Source organism: Cricetulus griseus, chromosome 2 (assembly GCF_003668045.3).
Source record: "Cricetulus griseus strain 17A/GY chromosome 2, alternate assembly CriGri-PICRH-1.0, whole genome shotgun sequence".
In the NCBI taxonomy this organism is placed as follows: domain Eukaryota; kingdom Metazoa; phylum Chordata; class Mammalia; order Rodentia; family Cricetidae; genus Cricetulus; species Cricetulus griseus.
In genome coordinates this window covers 191480386-191496865 of record NC_048595.1, presented here as the reverse complement: position 1 = coordinate 191496865, position 16480 = coordinate 191480386, and the positions used below count along the sequence as shown (strand labels likewise).

The window sequence follows — 16480 nt, the reverse complement described above, 5'->3', positions numbered from 1 at the left end:
AAATTTATAATATAAAACTGGACAAATGTTTTTCTCTCTTTTGTCTTCCACAGGGTCTCTTGTATCCCAAGCTGGACTTAAACTTGCCTTATAACCAAGGATGACTTTGAAAGTCTTATCTTTCTGCCTCTATTTCCCAAGTGCTGTGACTTCAGGCATGCAACACCATGTCCTGATTATTCTGAGGATCAAACCCAGGACTTCGTACATCTAGACAAGCCCTCTAGCAACTGAACTAACCAAGCTAAATGCCCAGGAACCTACAGATTCCTGCTATTTGCTAATAAGTATCCCCATTCATTCACTCTGGAGCAAATGACTCAGAACTCCCGGTATTTGAAGAGACAGGAGAAATGCTAAGTTAGGTAAAGGAAATGGCTCTCCAAAACAGTTCTCACTAATGACAGGAAGGATGAAGGAGTATGGATGGACGCACAAATAGTTGTGAAGTTTGAGTACTTGGAAGAAGAGGCAAGAGCAACAAACTGATTTTGTGCTTTCATAAGCTGACCTGTTGGGGTTTAGTCAAATGATTTTCATGACCCAAGTTATTAATTAATGGTTTCTTTAAATGATACTTGCCTCAGTTCACAATCAATGTGCTAATTGGTAGTGGGGGTTGCCAAATATAATGTGTATGTGTGTGTGTGTGTGTGTGTGTGTGTGTGTGTGTGTGTGTGTGTGTGTGTGTATGTTCTTATTAGGTATTAATGGTCAAAATCTAATAAATGTTTCACTTGGAAATCATAAGGAACACCAGGTTCAAGGGCAACATTAGTGCTTTGCTTGATCATTGGCTTAAGGACATCAAGTCTTTGGTAGCTTTGAGATTTCCTCTTTGCTCTTTGAACTACTATGAGGAAGGTGTAGCCAGTCATGTGCTGTAACGGTGTAATAGTTGACCTAAAACTGCAGAGAAGGAAAGCCACAGAAGCTGCATTGACTGCCAAAGTCAACACACTGGATCCCATCTCCCAGTAAGAGCCATGGCAACAGTTTCCTCCACGCCCCATGCCAAACCCCATTCAGTCATAGATGGCCTGGTTTTACCCAAAGCTGGACATGGGTTAGCCTAGCTCAGTAGTGTGATATGTCATTCCTTTAATCACATGAAGATTTTTGTTATTGTTTTCACCTCCAGCTCTGGGTCTCAGTTCAGTCTCTTCCCCACAATCAGTGCCTTTGATCTCCTTTTTTGCAGAGCCCTCTGTTAGGCAGATATATCTTAGCAAGATCTTGTCTACAGGTAACCCTTGTGTTTGTGTCTTAGTTACTTTTGGGTTGTTGTGATAAAACACCATGACGAAGGCAATTTACAGAAGAAAGAGTTTATTTTGGCTGATGATTCCAGAGGCTTAGGGTTCATGAGGGCAGAAATGAGGCATGGTGGCTGCAGCAGGAAACAGAGAGCTCACATCTTCAAGCCACAAGCACTAGGCAGAGAGAAATCAAACTGAAATGGTATGAGTCCACTCCCAATGACAGACTTCCTTCAACAAGGGCACATATCTCAAACCTCCCCAAACAGTGCTATCAACCAGGGACCAAATGTTCAAATGGCCAAGACTATCAAGGACATTTCTCATTTACACCAATACAACTTACAGCAAGAGACACAATAATTGGGCTCTTTCAGGGTTTGAAAAAATGGCCACGACCACCACCAACCAGGCTCAGGGTTTTGGCTTTGAGTTGCAGTGAGACGGTGTGTGGGTCCAAGGAAGCTGTTTCTAGAAATAGTAGCATGATGCCCCCATGATGTCAGGAGGGTCCATCTTCACCCCAAGGCCTTAGGATTTGCAAAGGCAAAGTCAAGGGCTGAGGTAAACAACACTGTCTTGCCCTGGGAAAACCCCAGCATGAAGTTGTTGAACTGGAAGATAAGTCAGATAGGAGAGCAAGGATCAAAGGGGATCCATGACTATTCTTCCTGCAACTCAAGGAAGACAGTCCAGCTTTTACCCATTCCTAAATGAGACTTCTCTGGGCAGAGCACCATAAATGGCTAAATCAAATGTATTATAGCCCAAATGCCCCAAATGCAAATGTGTGCAGAATTACTTCACAAAGCCGAGCTGAAGGCATCCTACGTGAGCTACTCTTCCCCTGAATGGCTTCAAGACTAACGCTCCTATACTCCATTTCTCTGTTTTCCTAGTTTATGGCCCAGCTTTCCCAATTTTTTAGATGTACATGACCCTGCTGAAGCACCATCCTTTCTACCAGCTTTCTCTATGCAAAAATTCCACCACTAATTAGCAGCTTGCACACTCTGGTAGATCAGGGAGCTCCTTTCTCTTGACAGTGCACTTGCAAAGAAATCCCAGTAGCTTCTCTTTTGTTTTAAATCTGTTCCCTACAAGCAGCAATCTTTCTAGGAGTAGGGTTGTGGGTAGGATTAAACACATTCTTTCCCTCTTTCCTCTCCCATGTTGTAGGTTAAATGTGCTAAATAATGATAGTGCTGGTAGCACAGATGTGTGTGTGTGTGTGTGTGTGTGTGTGTGTGTGTGTGTGTGTGTGTGTGTTGATTAGTTTTGGAGTTTGTTTTTTGTTTGTCAACTTGATACAAGTGTTATGTCATCTAGGAAGAGGGAACCTCAATTAAAAAATGACTGTAGGGAAATCTGTGGAGTATTTTCTTAGTTAATGATTGATGTGGGAGGGCCCAGCCCACTGGGGGTGGTGCCACCCTTGGGCAAGTGGTCCTGGGGGATATTAAGAAAGGTAGTTAAACATGAGCCTGGAGAGCATAAGCAGTGTTCCTCTGTGGTTCTGCTTCATTTTTTGATTCCAGTTTTCTGCATTGGGCTCCCGCCCTAACATCTCACAGTGATGGGCTATGACCTGGGAGTTGTAAGATGAGACAAACCCAGGTTGGTTTTAGTCAGTCCTTTACCACAGCAATGTAAAGCCAGCTAGGACAGTGTGTGAGCCATTCAACAATCCTAAGAGTGACTCTTTTTTATTGTGGGTATTATCTTTATTTTTAGAGAAGGATACTGAGATTCAGCAAGGTTTATAGATGACTGACTACCTGTGTGAACACCCAAAATTCCAAAGTGGAAACTTAATCCACAATGTGATGTTGTTACAAGGTCAGGTCTTTGAGAGACCATTGGGGAAGAAAGCTCTGCCCTCAAGAATAGGACTCATGCCACGACTAAAGATGCTTCAAGGAACCTGTTTCCTCTTCTTTCATGTGATGATACACCAAGAAGGTGCTGTTTCTGGACAACTGGCCCTCACCAGACACCAAATCTGTTAGGGCCTTGTACTGGCTGGTTTTGTGTCAACTTGAACAAGCTAGAGTCATCAGAGAGGAAGGAGCCTCAGTTGAGGAAATGCCTCCATGAGACCCAGCTGTAAGGCATTTTCTCATTTAGTCATCAATGTGGGAGGGTCCAGTCCATTGTGGGTGTTGCCATCCCTGGGCTGGTGGTCCTGGGTTCTTTCTGAAAGCAGGCGAAGCAAAGCAGGGGTAGCAAGCCAGTATGCAGCACCCCTCTATAGCCTCTGCATCAGCTCCTGCCTACAGGTTCCTGCCCTGCTTCAGTTCCTGTCCTAACTTCCTTTGGTGATGAACAGCAATGTGGAAGTGTAAGCTGAATACACCTCTTCTTCACCAACCTCATGGTATTTTGTCACATCAATAGAAACCCTATTCTAACTAAGACATCCTTGGCCTTGGACCTCTCAGGCTTCAGAACTGTGAGCAATCACTTCTATCACTTCTGTATAGACTGTCCTGTAACTGTGGCCCAAGGACATTGCAGTGGTCCTCTGTATAGCATTCTTGGCCCTCACCCATGTTTTAAAGTTAGTTTTAGCAAAGTTCTACTAACTGCCACATTTTAATGATGATCAAGTTAACACTTAAAACATTTAGCCTTCAGGTCCAAATTTTTTTGTTTTAAAAAATTCTCTCTTTCTCTTCCTCACTTCTCTCTGTCTCTGTCTCTCTCTCTCTGTCTCTCTCTCTCTCTCTCTCTCTCTCTCTCTCTCTCTCTCTCTCTCTCTCTGTGTGTGTGTCTTAAAACTATTTCTGAAAAAAATAATAAAATAAAGGGCCAAGCTGGGATTTAGTGTGACTTCACGGCAGTGTTCCAGGGTGTGGTGGGACAGACATGGGGCAGCCATAACACAATTCAGAAGGAAACTCAACTGAAAAACTGAGAATGGTCTAGCAAAAAAGGCAAGAAGACCTTGGACTTATACTGTAACATGCATAATAAAAACCCAGAGACAGATACTGGGGTTCAAGCTGAAGATCAGAAAAGCAAAGCAGCTGGCCACTAGCTCTTACCTCTACCTCAGGCTGAAAGGGCTGTCCTGTCCTCAGTGTGGCTGGAGAATAAATCCGGTACTGAATACTGAATGTCCCACTCCTGTCTTATGTACCTCTCTAAAGCTGGGGTTAAAGGAGTGGGATCTCAAGTGCTGATATCTCCTTTGTGTGAGCTGTTTCTCTTTTAGCTGGATCAATTTCATGTAGCTCAGTGTGACCTTGAACTAACAGAGATGCATCTGCCGTTGTCTCCTGAGTCCTGGGATTAAAGGTGTATGCGCAGCTTCTAAAGCTAACTAGAGTGGCTGTTAAAGTGGAATTAAAGGTGTGTGTCACCATTGCCTGGCTCTATGGCTATGGTTAGCTTTGCATTTTGATCTCCAGTGGCTTTATTAAATCATAAACAATATATCACCATATTGTACTTTTGGGTTTTGTTGTTGTTTACTTTTTAAAGTTACTGTGGCAAAAATGCAGCCATTGGAAGGAATTGTTTTAATAATTTTTTGAGTGTACAGTTTCATGGCATTAGGTCCATTCACAATGTATACAACCAGGGCTTTACCAGAACCTCCCTCATTAGTCCAAACCAAACTCTTTAACTACTAAAAAATTAACATCCTATTTCTCCCTCTATAGCCCCAAGTCTGTCTCTATTACTCTCTCTATGAATTTGCAACATATATGTGGAATCCTACAATATTATTCTTTTTAAGCATAATGTTCATTTATGCTATAGCACATGTTAAAATTTTACTATTTTTAAAGCCTGTATAATATTCCACTGAATGAAGGAACCTAGGTCTTGAGTGACCTCATTAAGCCTCCACACATTCTAGGATGCCTTGTTAAGTTAGATGAACTATACATCTTATTTAATTATTTGTTTGTTTGATTGTTTGAGACAGGGTGTCTCTGTGTAACAGCCCTGCTGTCTTAGAACTCACTCTTAGACCAGGCTGGCCTGGAACTCACTGAGATCTGCCTGCCTCTGCCTCCTGATTACCAGGATAATGTAAACTTCCTCGTTAGGCCATGGAGGGCTGTTTATTCAGGCATACCTAAGATCCTTATGGCAGCTCCAGGTGGGTGGCACAGAGTACCCAGGGTGACAATCTGCTGGCATGTGGCAGAATTTCTCAGAATGGTTGATGTGTGTATCTAAACCTATGTGTGTGTATATAAACACAAAACCCATGATAAGGCCCCCACCTTTGTCTCCTTTTACCATTAGTTATTTTGATGATCATTTCTTGCTAATTTCAACACCTACAATTACTTGGTACCTAACATTTATCTCTTTATTTAGTTAAAAAAATCTGGCCAGGCAGTGGTGGTGTACACCTTTAATTCCAGCACTCAGGAGGCAGAGGCAGGTGGATCTGTGATTTTGATGCCAACCTGGTTATGCAGCAATTCTCAGGCCAGCCAGGGCTACATAGTGAGACCCTGAATAAAAACAAAACCAAAAATCTGAATAAGCATGTATAGATTCTTTCCTGTAACTCTGATGCAAATATACAAAAATATCCATTCATTGTAAGCATGTATTATGTCTTCTGCAATGATCACACTATGTATAACCTCATAAACATTTAAGGCTTTGCTTATTGCTTTCTGGCTTCCAGTTTTTCCCATCCTGGGAGAGGACAAAAGCCTTTAGAGATCCATCAATCTAACCCTTTCATTTCATAGACAAAGGAGAATAGCTACCCACTGGCACATTCATCCTCAGTGGCAGAGGCTGGCTTGCAAGTAGGTCTCCCGGCCCCCAGTGGGCACTTTCTCATTATTTGACATGACTCACCCTTAGCTACAGGCCCAGTTTGTACTTGTTTGCAGTGCTTCAGTCTCAAATGGGCTAAGGTTCTATGAGGGAAAGGTATGGGTCCCTGTGGGCCTCCCTGGCTTGGTATGCACATTGGGCCCTGAAAGTGGAGATGGTAAAAATACATTCTCTGCACAAACACACACCACTCCCACCACACTAACACTCACAGTCAGACCACCCTAAATAAGAAACATTCCCTGAGACAAGCACTGTAAGAGGAACATTTCTAAAGGCTCACATAAGAGGTTATTGATTTTTAAGGTAAACAACTGGGGAATCACACACTTCCCAAGCTCTGAGAATAAAACAGCCCTGGTTACAGACGGCCACTGACAAGGTCAGAGGACATTTGCGAGTCCCTAGCTACCACACTCTCAAAATGATTCATAATTCTTGGCAGGAATTGGTTCCAAACTCCAGCAGAAACAAAACCACACGTGGCTGGATTGTTTTCCAAAGCCTGACCATTCTCACGTCTACTTCTGACCTCCTACTTGTGTGCATCCACACTGCACATATCCCAGTCTGGCCATCCATGTTTCTGGGTGACAGCACCAGGATGCTCTGTGGTAACATTCATGAGAGAAGTAGGAAGGAAGGTAATCAGACCTCTCTCAGCCGTAAGCATTTTCTTCATGTCTTTAGAAGATTTTTTTAATATTGTTTTTTGAAAATGTTTCATATATGCCTATTCATGGTTCAACATAAGAAACAAATTAAGAATATCCATAAACTATTTTTTTTAAGCAAAAAGTGCTCAAAACGGACCATCTTGAGTTTATCATCAAAAAGCACCACAATCCTAGGCCTGCAGAAATGTACCTTTCTTGTGGCCCACAGATTTCTTGAAAGCCGACTCACTCATACAGAACCATTTCTTAGACGCTGCTTTCTCAAGTGAAGATGAATCATTTTGTTTACAAAACAGGAGGCAGCCGGGTGTATGCTTCATCTCAGGCAACGAGCTGTCCTCGCATCACATTTCGCGTCTCTTTCCATATAGTCTGTTGCCTCTCATACACAGACTCCTGAAAAATTCTCTCCACTTGTGTAGAAAAGCCCAAGCTTTCTTCTTCTAAGGCATTGATGGTCTGTAGCACCAAGGGAGTCCTTTCCCGAGGAAGAGGGCTGTTCAGGGGCCGCATAGGTATGACGGAATTGTACTTGTGTTGCCTGTTCACAGAATTCATCAGGGAGGTGTAGAACTGAAAGTTACACCAGGTGTCTCTTAGAAAGTTTTCAGTCAGTAATAAGATCGTCCATGCAGATCCATTTACAGCATCATCTAGATTCTGCAAATGCAGCCTGCCACACGGCATCTCAGAGAAAATTATCCCAGGCCTGATACCAAAGTCATTTTGCAGTAGATTCTGGACCCTGAGAGCCTCATCTACGTCATCTTCTGCATGCAGTATTACAAATTTGAGGAAGACTTCTTCTTCAGCTTCCTCCTCTGGCAGCTCTCCCTCTGCCTCCGCTCCCTCCTGCTCTCCCATCGGCTGCTCTGTTCTATTGCTACGCTCCACCAAATCATGCAAGGACACATCCTTAGAGTTCTTGGCCACTGATTCATGGCAGTCTTGATCTGCATCCTCACTGGGTCTTTTATGCCAAGAAAGAGGGCAGTTATCTAATTTCGACTTCCCAACACCCATGGTGGACTTATGAGGCAGAAGAGGGAGGTTTATTTGAGCCTCACATTTCTTCTCAATCTAAAAAGGGAGTAACAAAGCAGAATATTATATGTTTTATTAAAGCATTAAAAAAAACTTTCGTTCAAATTGAAAAAATAAAAAACACTGTAATATAAGGGCCTAAGAAAGAAATGGCAGCCAATCAAGAAATCAAACTATCAGGCTTTTGTGAGTTTCACAAGGGCTGCCAGAGACAAGAGAAACTTTTTGGTAGCAAACACAGATACAAATATCCCAAAGATGACTGACAGTTGCTCTACTGAGTCAGCACCAAGAGATTTGAAATGTCAGTTTTCAGGACTCACTTCATTGCTGTGGTGGGGAAGAAATTAGGATATACAAGAACATCTTTTTCCAGGTGTCTTTGGAAGGTTAGAGAACAGACATTCACCTGCATAAAGTTAACATCCCAGTTTGGATCAAAGTCTAGGAACTAAGATCTGCAGCTTTTTCTAGTAAGGCCAACCCAAGATGACATAATTTCCATTAATTTTTTTTTGTGATCTGAAATTCTGGAAATAGAAGAATTAAACCAGCTGTGAAAGAAAAGTAATCCACGTGAGTGGAATTTAAATAACTTCAGAAGATGTTGGCAATGTTAAGTTCAAAGGAAATTCTTTTATCAAAAGACAATTTAGAATAGACAAATATTACTTTCATATTTTGAAATATAAGCTATGGGATATATTATTTATTATTTATGCTCAAAGGCCAGATTCAAATATAAACTAGACTTTTGAGCCTATGCCTTTTCCCAGCTTGCACACATTCTTGGGGCTGTCTTTCTCTTTCTTAATTAACTTTCTCTGTTTATACCACCATATATGTGCATACAGTCACATCCACAATGACCTAAATAATACAATGACAAAGTTCCACATAATTCAGATTTAGAAGAAGTGGTGACAGTTAGGAAAAACATACCCGGAATCTCATTCTAATGCATACACAGGTGAAAATCCCCTGCTGCTTCCCTGGTTAGTGAAGGCATTGATGGCCACTGCTTGTCATTTGTGGTATTTGTACTTTAAGGCTGGCTCCAAGGTCCTAGGTGACCAAGAGATAGTCTAAAGTGCCACTCTAAAATGTAGCCCACATACATTGCAAATAATAAAACCTAATTGATTTGCCCATTCTTCTCTAGCTAGGACTCACTGCTGCCTTTTGTTACTGGCGAGGGTCTCATGAGGTCACTGCTCACCATGTGTGTCTGTGTTTAGTTCACATCTTTAAAAAAAAGACAGTGATTCTCTCGGACACTTTCCCAAAGGATGCTTCATTCCACCATAGCAACACTTGCTCATTGCTGCTTTATTCATAATAGCCAGAGATCAGAAAGAACCTCCATGTCCCTCAACAGATGAGTGAATTAAAAAAAAATTGTTGTTGTGTATTTATACAGTGGATCTCAGTCATTTAAAACAAATGAAATTTGCAGGAAAATGGATGGAACTAGAGAAAGTTATCCTGAGTAAGGTAACCCAGACCCAGAAAGACAAATATAATAAGTATTCACTTACATGTGAATATTAGACATTAAGCCAATGATAACCAAGCCACAACTCATAGAATCACAGATGTTAGGTATACAGTAAGTGGGTGTAGATAGATGTCCCCAGGAACAGGAAATAGAGTATTTATGGATGTATAGATGGATAGATGGGGCGGGGGCTGGGTCCCAGGATTGGTTATATCTAATTGAATTGTTGGGCAAAGTGGTCCCATGGGAACCCCCAAAACATCTCAGGCTATTGCCAAGACTATAGATTGTTCTCCACAAAAGGATGGCAACTCGCCATTGCTAAAGACAACACCTATACAACTCACTGAACCTGGAGAAATCAAGTTGGTGCCTACAAAGAGCCTTCACTCCTATGTTCTAGTGTTTTTTGGTATAGCAAGGTACTCTGCATGCTACCAAAGGAGAAATACAAAACATGAAGCCAGACACTAACAGTTTGATCTGCAATGGTGTCCCAAATGCAAGATATGCTAGTGCAATGGTGTCACAAAGCTTGTGGGAATAACCAACCAATATCTGATTTGACTTAAGGCTCACTCTGTAAGATGGAACCCATACATGATTCTGCTTGGGTGACCATGAACCTGAGACCAGATAGCCCAGGAACCCAGGGTAAAACCAAATACTACTGTTTTAAAAATAATAAATAGATAGAAATAAAGCATAACAATAAAATGACTCCTAATGACATTTTGCAATACTAATAGATAGATCAGTGGTTCTCAACCTTCCTAATGCTGCAACCCTTTATGGTGACCATCAACCATAAAATTATTTTCATTGCTACTTCATAACTGTAATTTGCTGTAATAAATCATAATGTAAATATATGATCTGTAGATAGTCTTAGGCAACCCCTGTGATAGGGTCGTTTGACCACTCAAAGGGGTCACAACCCATAGGTTGAGAACCGATGGATTAGAGCCTTGTTCAGCCTCCATCAAAGAAGTTTCCTTCTACAGCAGATGGGAACAAATACAGAGACCCACAACCAGACATTGCACTGAGAGTGAGACACCTTGGAACACCCGTCTGTAAACGATTGACGGCCACTTGCAAATTAAAGTTTAGTTCCTCCAAGGGAGTCTCATTGGTGAAACACACCATTCACTACTACTGCATGCCCAGCAGTAGATGGCCAACAGAAAACAAACTCAACGACATCTTTGGAGGTTTGTTCCTTGTCTTATAATGTCATGTTAGGGCTTTTCCTTGTTTTAAAAAAAATTTATGTCATTTAAAAATTTTTATTTCTCCCTTTCTCTCTCTCTCTCTCTCTCTCTCTCTCTCTCTATATATATATATATATATATATATATATATATATGCATGTATATACATACATATATGTGTGGGAAAATAGGGCAGAAAGATGAACTAAAAACTGCTGGTGGACATTTTGTGTTTAAGTGAGTCTGTTGAGGGAATAAAGAATAGAATAAAGACTAATGAGGACAAGAAGTATCCGTATCTTCATACACATTGCATTAAAACCTAAAGGCCATGTGAGATCATTAACGGAAAGAGTATAGACAGGAAAAGGAAGTGCCCCAGGGCTGAGCCCCTAGGCACTCCAATGTAACCGAGGTCAGGAACACAGAGGGCCAGCCAAGGAGTCTGAGTGGCAGGGAATGTGGAGGTAAAGCAGGAGACTGTGCTGCCCCAGATGCCAGGGGAAGAACCAGTTCAAGGGAGTGCATAGCTGTCTTCAAATGCTATGACTGGCCCGGGGGGACTAGCACTGAGAAATACCATGAAGTGAGTAGACATGGCACAGTGGGGGAGCGATATAAAAGACCATTTAGGTAGAGTTTAAAAAAAAAAGTCAGAAAAAGCAATATAGAAAGCCTGGTGGTGGCGGTGCACACCTTTAATCCCAGCACTTGCTAGGCAGAGGCAGGTGGATCCTGTGAGTTCGAGGACAGCTTGCTCTACAGAGCTAGTTCTAGGACTGCCTCCAAAGCTACAGAGAAACCCTGTCTCGAACTGCCCCCCCTTGCAAAAAAAAGCAATATAGAAAACCCAAATGTGTGTGTGTGAATGTGTGTGTGTGCCTGCATGTGTGCCGCTGAAGAACAACCTGAAGTGTCATTCCTTAGGGGCTATGCACCACATTTTTGAGACAGGGAGTTGGAGCTCAAATACTGCTAGCTGGCCAGCAAGCTCCAGAGATCTGAGTTTGCTGGGATCAAAATGAACACCTCCTCCACCACCACCACCACCACCACCACCACCACCACCACCACACTTTTTCTTTTCTTCTTCTTCTTCTTCTTCTTCTTCTTCTTCTTCTTCTTCTTCTTCTTCTTCTTCTTCTTCTTCTTCTTCTTCTTCTTCTTCTTCTTCTTCTTCTTCTGGTTCTGAGGATCAAAACCAGGTCCTCTGGCAAGCACTGTCCTGACTGAGTTACCTTCCCAGTCCTAGAAAGCCATTTTGAAAAGTTTTGTCACAAAGGAAAAAGGTAGAAAAATGAAGTAAGACTGGTGGAGGGGAAGGGTATCTAGAGAGGATCATTTACAAGGATGTCTATCCATAGAAAAGAACAAATATTGATGAGAAAATTTATTCATGCATGAGGTAAGGGGCAGACAGGGGTGTGCTAGGCAGACAAGAAGAATCAATAGTATGGATACAGGTGTGTGTGTGTGTGTGAGAGAGAGAGAGAGAGAGAGAGAGAGAGAGAGAGAGAGAGAGAGAGAGAGAGAGACAGAGAGAGAGACAGAGACAGAGAGGAGATGAGACAGATGGGGGGGTACTAGTGGATATCTGCAGAAAGTCTCTTCTTCACTATTCCCAGTAAGATGGGAATGGAGACCTTTCTGCAAATTGCCTCAGATCTCATTTTGAAATGTAACAGGATGTGACTGTTGGGAAGAAATACCATGTCTGCATGTCATTATTCCTGTGCAGTCCCAGAGCTGGTGAGCCTCAGGCTCATTCCTCTTCCGGGAAGACATCTGTAGTAGGAAGGAGAGCACATCACAGCAGCAGAGCTGCTCTTTCTGTAGAAAGTTCCCAGAACACCTTTAGGGTGCTCCAGCTGCAAGCATCCAGTCCTACCCCATGACTAAAGAAGGAAGCATCGGTGTGCACATCCCCTTCTTGCTAAACTTAGTCTCCCCATTCAGTAAACTTGGAGTGAATGGGATTGGCCTTCATAATGTAGCTGGGCCACATCCCATCATCTGGATGTCCAGAGGATCAATTCTGCTTGCAGAAGGCAATACAGACTTGTTTGAGACTCAATAATTTATCAACTTATTATTGCTGTTTTTCCAGAGTGAACCAGCACCTAACACTTGCTAGGGAGGGCACTTTACCACAGAAATTCATCCCCAGCCCCAGGAACACTCTCTCTCAATCCTCAGTCTGGTTTGCCTTACTTAGCCCTCTGTCCTGCAAGCCAATCTGTAAAGTTTATCCTTCTCCCAGCCTCCACTTATCTGGTATTAGTCCTGTTGTTCCAGAAGGAATCCTAACACAGTCTTCCTTGGAAGGTAGGAGATGTAGCGGCTGATGGAATGCTCACCTAAGAGTTTCCTGTCATTAAGTTAAAAGTTAATGTTCATCTTTTAAAAACATTTTGACCCCCTGATTAGAGGGGCTCCCAAATGCTAAGAGTAAAATAATAATCAATAATAATCTGATAAAATACATATAAACATCAAACTTTCAGTCTGTATGTTTATCACAGGAAATATTATATATTTAAATAAGTAACTTTGAAATTTAACACGTTTACAATCCTAGTATGTCAGTAATACTTGATTTGGAAAACCTTTTTTCTTTCCTATCTGAATAGCCCCATCTTGTGGCGGAAATATGTAAAATCAACGGCTTCTGGTCCAACTGAGGTTTTGCTATTAATAAATATATGCTTTATTGCTATTTACAGGTTTTGCTGAAAGTTATTCTACACCAAGACTTGCTGGGTTTGAAGGATGTGAAGCCAGCATACGCAGATAGACAATTAGGAGCCACTGTACTCTTGCTTTTTATACAAGGTACCAGGTGATAGGAATGCAGGGCCACCTACAGCAGAAGCAAGGACCTCAGGTTCTCAGGAATCAGAGGCGCAACTATTTCAGGATCATTTTGCACTAGCCATTTATAGGGTTCAAGTCCACACTTGTGGGATAGGGGGTGTGTACAAAGGTAAGAAAGAAGACTGGGGAAATTAAGAGCAGAAGAGACTTAAACATAAAGCATTATGTTCAGGGGTCTGGAGAGATGGCTCAGTAATTATGCACTTATACTGGGCTTGCTGAGAAGTCAGGTTCTGTTGTGGGATATGTAAAGATGTGTTACATTTGTTTATGCTGTGGAATATTACTTTAATTGTGTAAAGGTGTGTTGCATTTGTTTATGCTGCATTTATTTAATGATGTAAGGACATGTAACATTTGCTCATGTGGCATTTGTTTAATTACGTAAAGACTTGTTGCATTTGTTTCACCTTGCCTGCCTAAGGTACCCAATGGGTCTAATAAAGGTAGGTAGAGAAAGAATAGGCAGGGCTGGCAGGCAGAGAGAATAAATAGGAGAAATCTGAGCTCAAGAAGAGAGGAGAGAAAAATGAAGAGAACAAGGGAGAAAGAGAAGGAGATGCCAGGGGCCAGTCATGCAGCCACCAGCGAGTAGACAGATTAGGACACACAGAAAACATGATATGTACTCACTCATATGTGGACCTGCTTTATGATACACAGTAGTGACCATGCTTTATCAGAGCTGTTTTTAATGATGTTGCTCAGAATGGTTTCCTCCCAGATGATGACTGAGAAACTAATTTTAAAAAAAATGGTGCCAAGTACCACAAGAGTAACAGAAGTGTGCTGTCTTCTGGGATTTTGTTTTTTACTTTTTTGTTGTCGTTGTTTGGTTTTTTTTTTTTTTGCTTGTTTTTTGTTTTTTTTAAAAAATGGAGTGTGCTGGATATCTCTACAATTTTGTTCAAAGGACTACAGAACCTGGAAAAGCTGTTGCTGCTATTGATGCATAACATATTGCCATTATTGCTCTTTTTATATAAATATAAATATATACATTATATATATATAAGCTAAAAAAATAAAAAAAAGACATGTGGCACCTTCAGAGATCTTACTGAAACCACATGTTCTGTAGTTCATAATATTTCACATTAAAGTCACTTCTTTCCAGAAAAAAAAAGAAAGGTAAAAAGCCCCCAAGGCAAAAGGTAGATAAAGAGAAACAGGTTAATTTAAAAGAGCTAGCCAGAAACAAGTCTAAACTAGGTAAAGCATTCATAACTAATGATAAGTCTCTGTGTCATGATTTGGGAGCTGGTTGGTAGCCCAAAAGAAAAAGCCTAGTGCAGGGTTCATATTAAGGAACAAAAGGAGCTTACGATAAGGATAACCTTTTATTAGAAAAACACCAGTCAAATGCAGCCCTGACAGGCTGTAGCCAGCCCTTAGGAGGCGTGGTTACAGTGTCTCCCTACAGGTTTAGTTCCCAGCATCCATGCTGGGTGCTCACAGCTGCCTATAACTTCAACTCCAACGGATTCAATACCCTCTTCTGGCTTCTATGGGCTCCTGTACTCAAGTAGTTCAAGGTGAACAGGATACGTCTCAAACTTTCAGCAGAACATCCCAGTGGTACTGGTTTTTGGTGACATGAAAGATGTAAAGTTGAGGGAACATGTAGTCCTGATGCACAGTTTCAGACAGCAGCTGAGGACAGGCAATATGTGGCAGTATTAGAGTCCATGTAAGGAAGTGTTGAGAGACCTTTGTGTGAAACTATGAAGATGAAATCTATGATTCAGTAGAGATCCCATGATGTTGGTGATGGCAAAACTGTGAGATGTCTGCCATGGAAGAAATCTGTGGGTATAGAGCAGAGGGGGCTCAAGAGCAAAGCCAAGTGCTGCAGGTGGAAAGCTGGAGGAATTAGGCTACCCAAGACTTTTAGAGCCTGGCCAATTTAATTGTGACAGTATGAACATCACCTCTATTCCAGACACTGAGCTGTAGGATTTGGTGTTTACCCTCCTGGATTTTGGGTTGATTTTTATCTGGATATTCCTTGCTATGCTCCGTTTCTTCCCTTTTGGAATAAGTATGCTAACTCTGAGAGTGGGGCTGGAGAGATGGCTCAGAGGTCATGAGCATACTGTTATAGCTAGAAAAATATGTTATAGCATACTGTTCTTGCTGGAGGACCTACGTTCAGTTCCCAGCATGCAAGTCATGTGGCTTACAACCTCCTGTAATTCCAGCTCCAAGGGGCTGACACGTTTGGCCTCTGAGAGCACCCATAGTCATGAGTACACACACCCACACATACCGCATGCATAGTTAAACATAAAATAAGTCTTAAAAAGGTTGACTTTGTGCCATTAAGTGTTAGAAGTATGAGATTTGGTTTTAAAGTTTTATCTAAACTCATAATTAAAAGAATTTTGACTTTTTAAAAGTATAGAAACTATTAATGACTCTGAAATCTTTTGATGTTGAACTGAATTCACTGTTCATTAATAGTTATGCGCCTATGGGGACAAAGAGTGAAAGGTTATGGCTTAAAAACAATGTGCTTTCATGTGAAACTGACAAGGTGAAATCCTGATGGCTAGTGTTAATTGTCAACTGGAATCTAGAATCACTTAGAAGCCAAACATCCCAGCACATCCATGAGGAATTATCTAGTTTAGTCTGGCCATGCCTGTGAGGGATTATTCGATTAGGTCATTGTGGTGGGAAGACTTGTGTATTGTAGTTAGCTATACTCCCTGAACTGGGATGCGGGACTATATAAAAAAGTGGAAGTAAACTGAGTATGCCTCCATCCCTCTCTGTTTCCTGATTGCAGTGTGCTGTAACAAGCTATTTCAAGTTCCTACCACTCTGACTTTCCAGTGCTGGGTGGGAGAGACTCGAGGTCTTCTGGGGCTTGCTAGACAGCCAAGTTGAATTGGCTAGCCCCAGCAAAGAGACCCTGGCTCAAAAGTTGAGGTGGGTGGCCATCCTAAGGTTTATTCTGGCTTTCACAATATATGTGTATATATGTGCATGCACAACCACACCCGCATGCTCCCACATGTAAACGCACATATGTATCTACAGGACCAGCAGCAATGCTTAGGTACTAAGAAAGAACTCCAAAACATTCCTGCAGCC

General features: G+C 41.7%; 1 protein-coding gene across 1 annotated transcript; it reads right to left on the bottom strand.

Annotated features, from left to right (window-relative positions):
* Nucleotides 1-5283: 5283 nt before the first annotated feature.
* Ticam2 (toll like receptor adaptor molecule 2) lies at nucleotides 5284-7801 on the bottom strand. Its single transcript, XM_035440152.1, has one exon. It carries the CDS (start codon nucleotides 7772-7774, stop codon nucleotides 7073-7075), a length of 702 nt encoding a protein of 233 aa, XP_035296043.1. The 5' UTR covers nucleotides 7775-7801; the 3' UTR covers nucleotides 5284-7072.
* Nucleotides 7802-16480: the final 8679 nt, after the last annotated feature.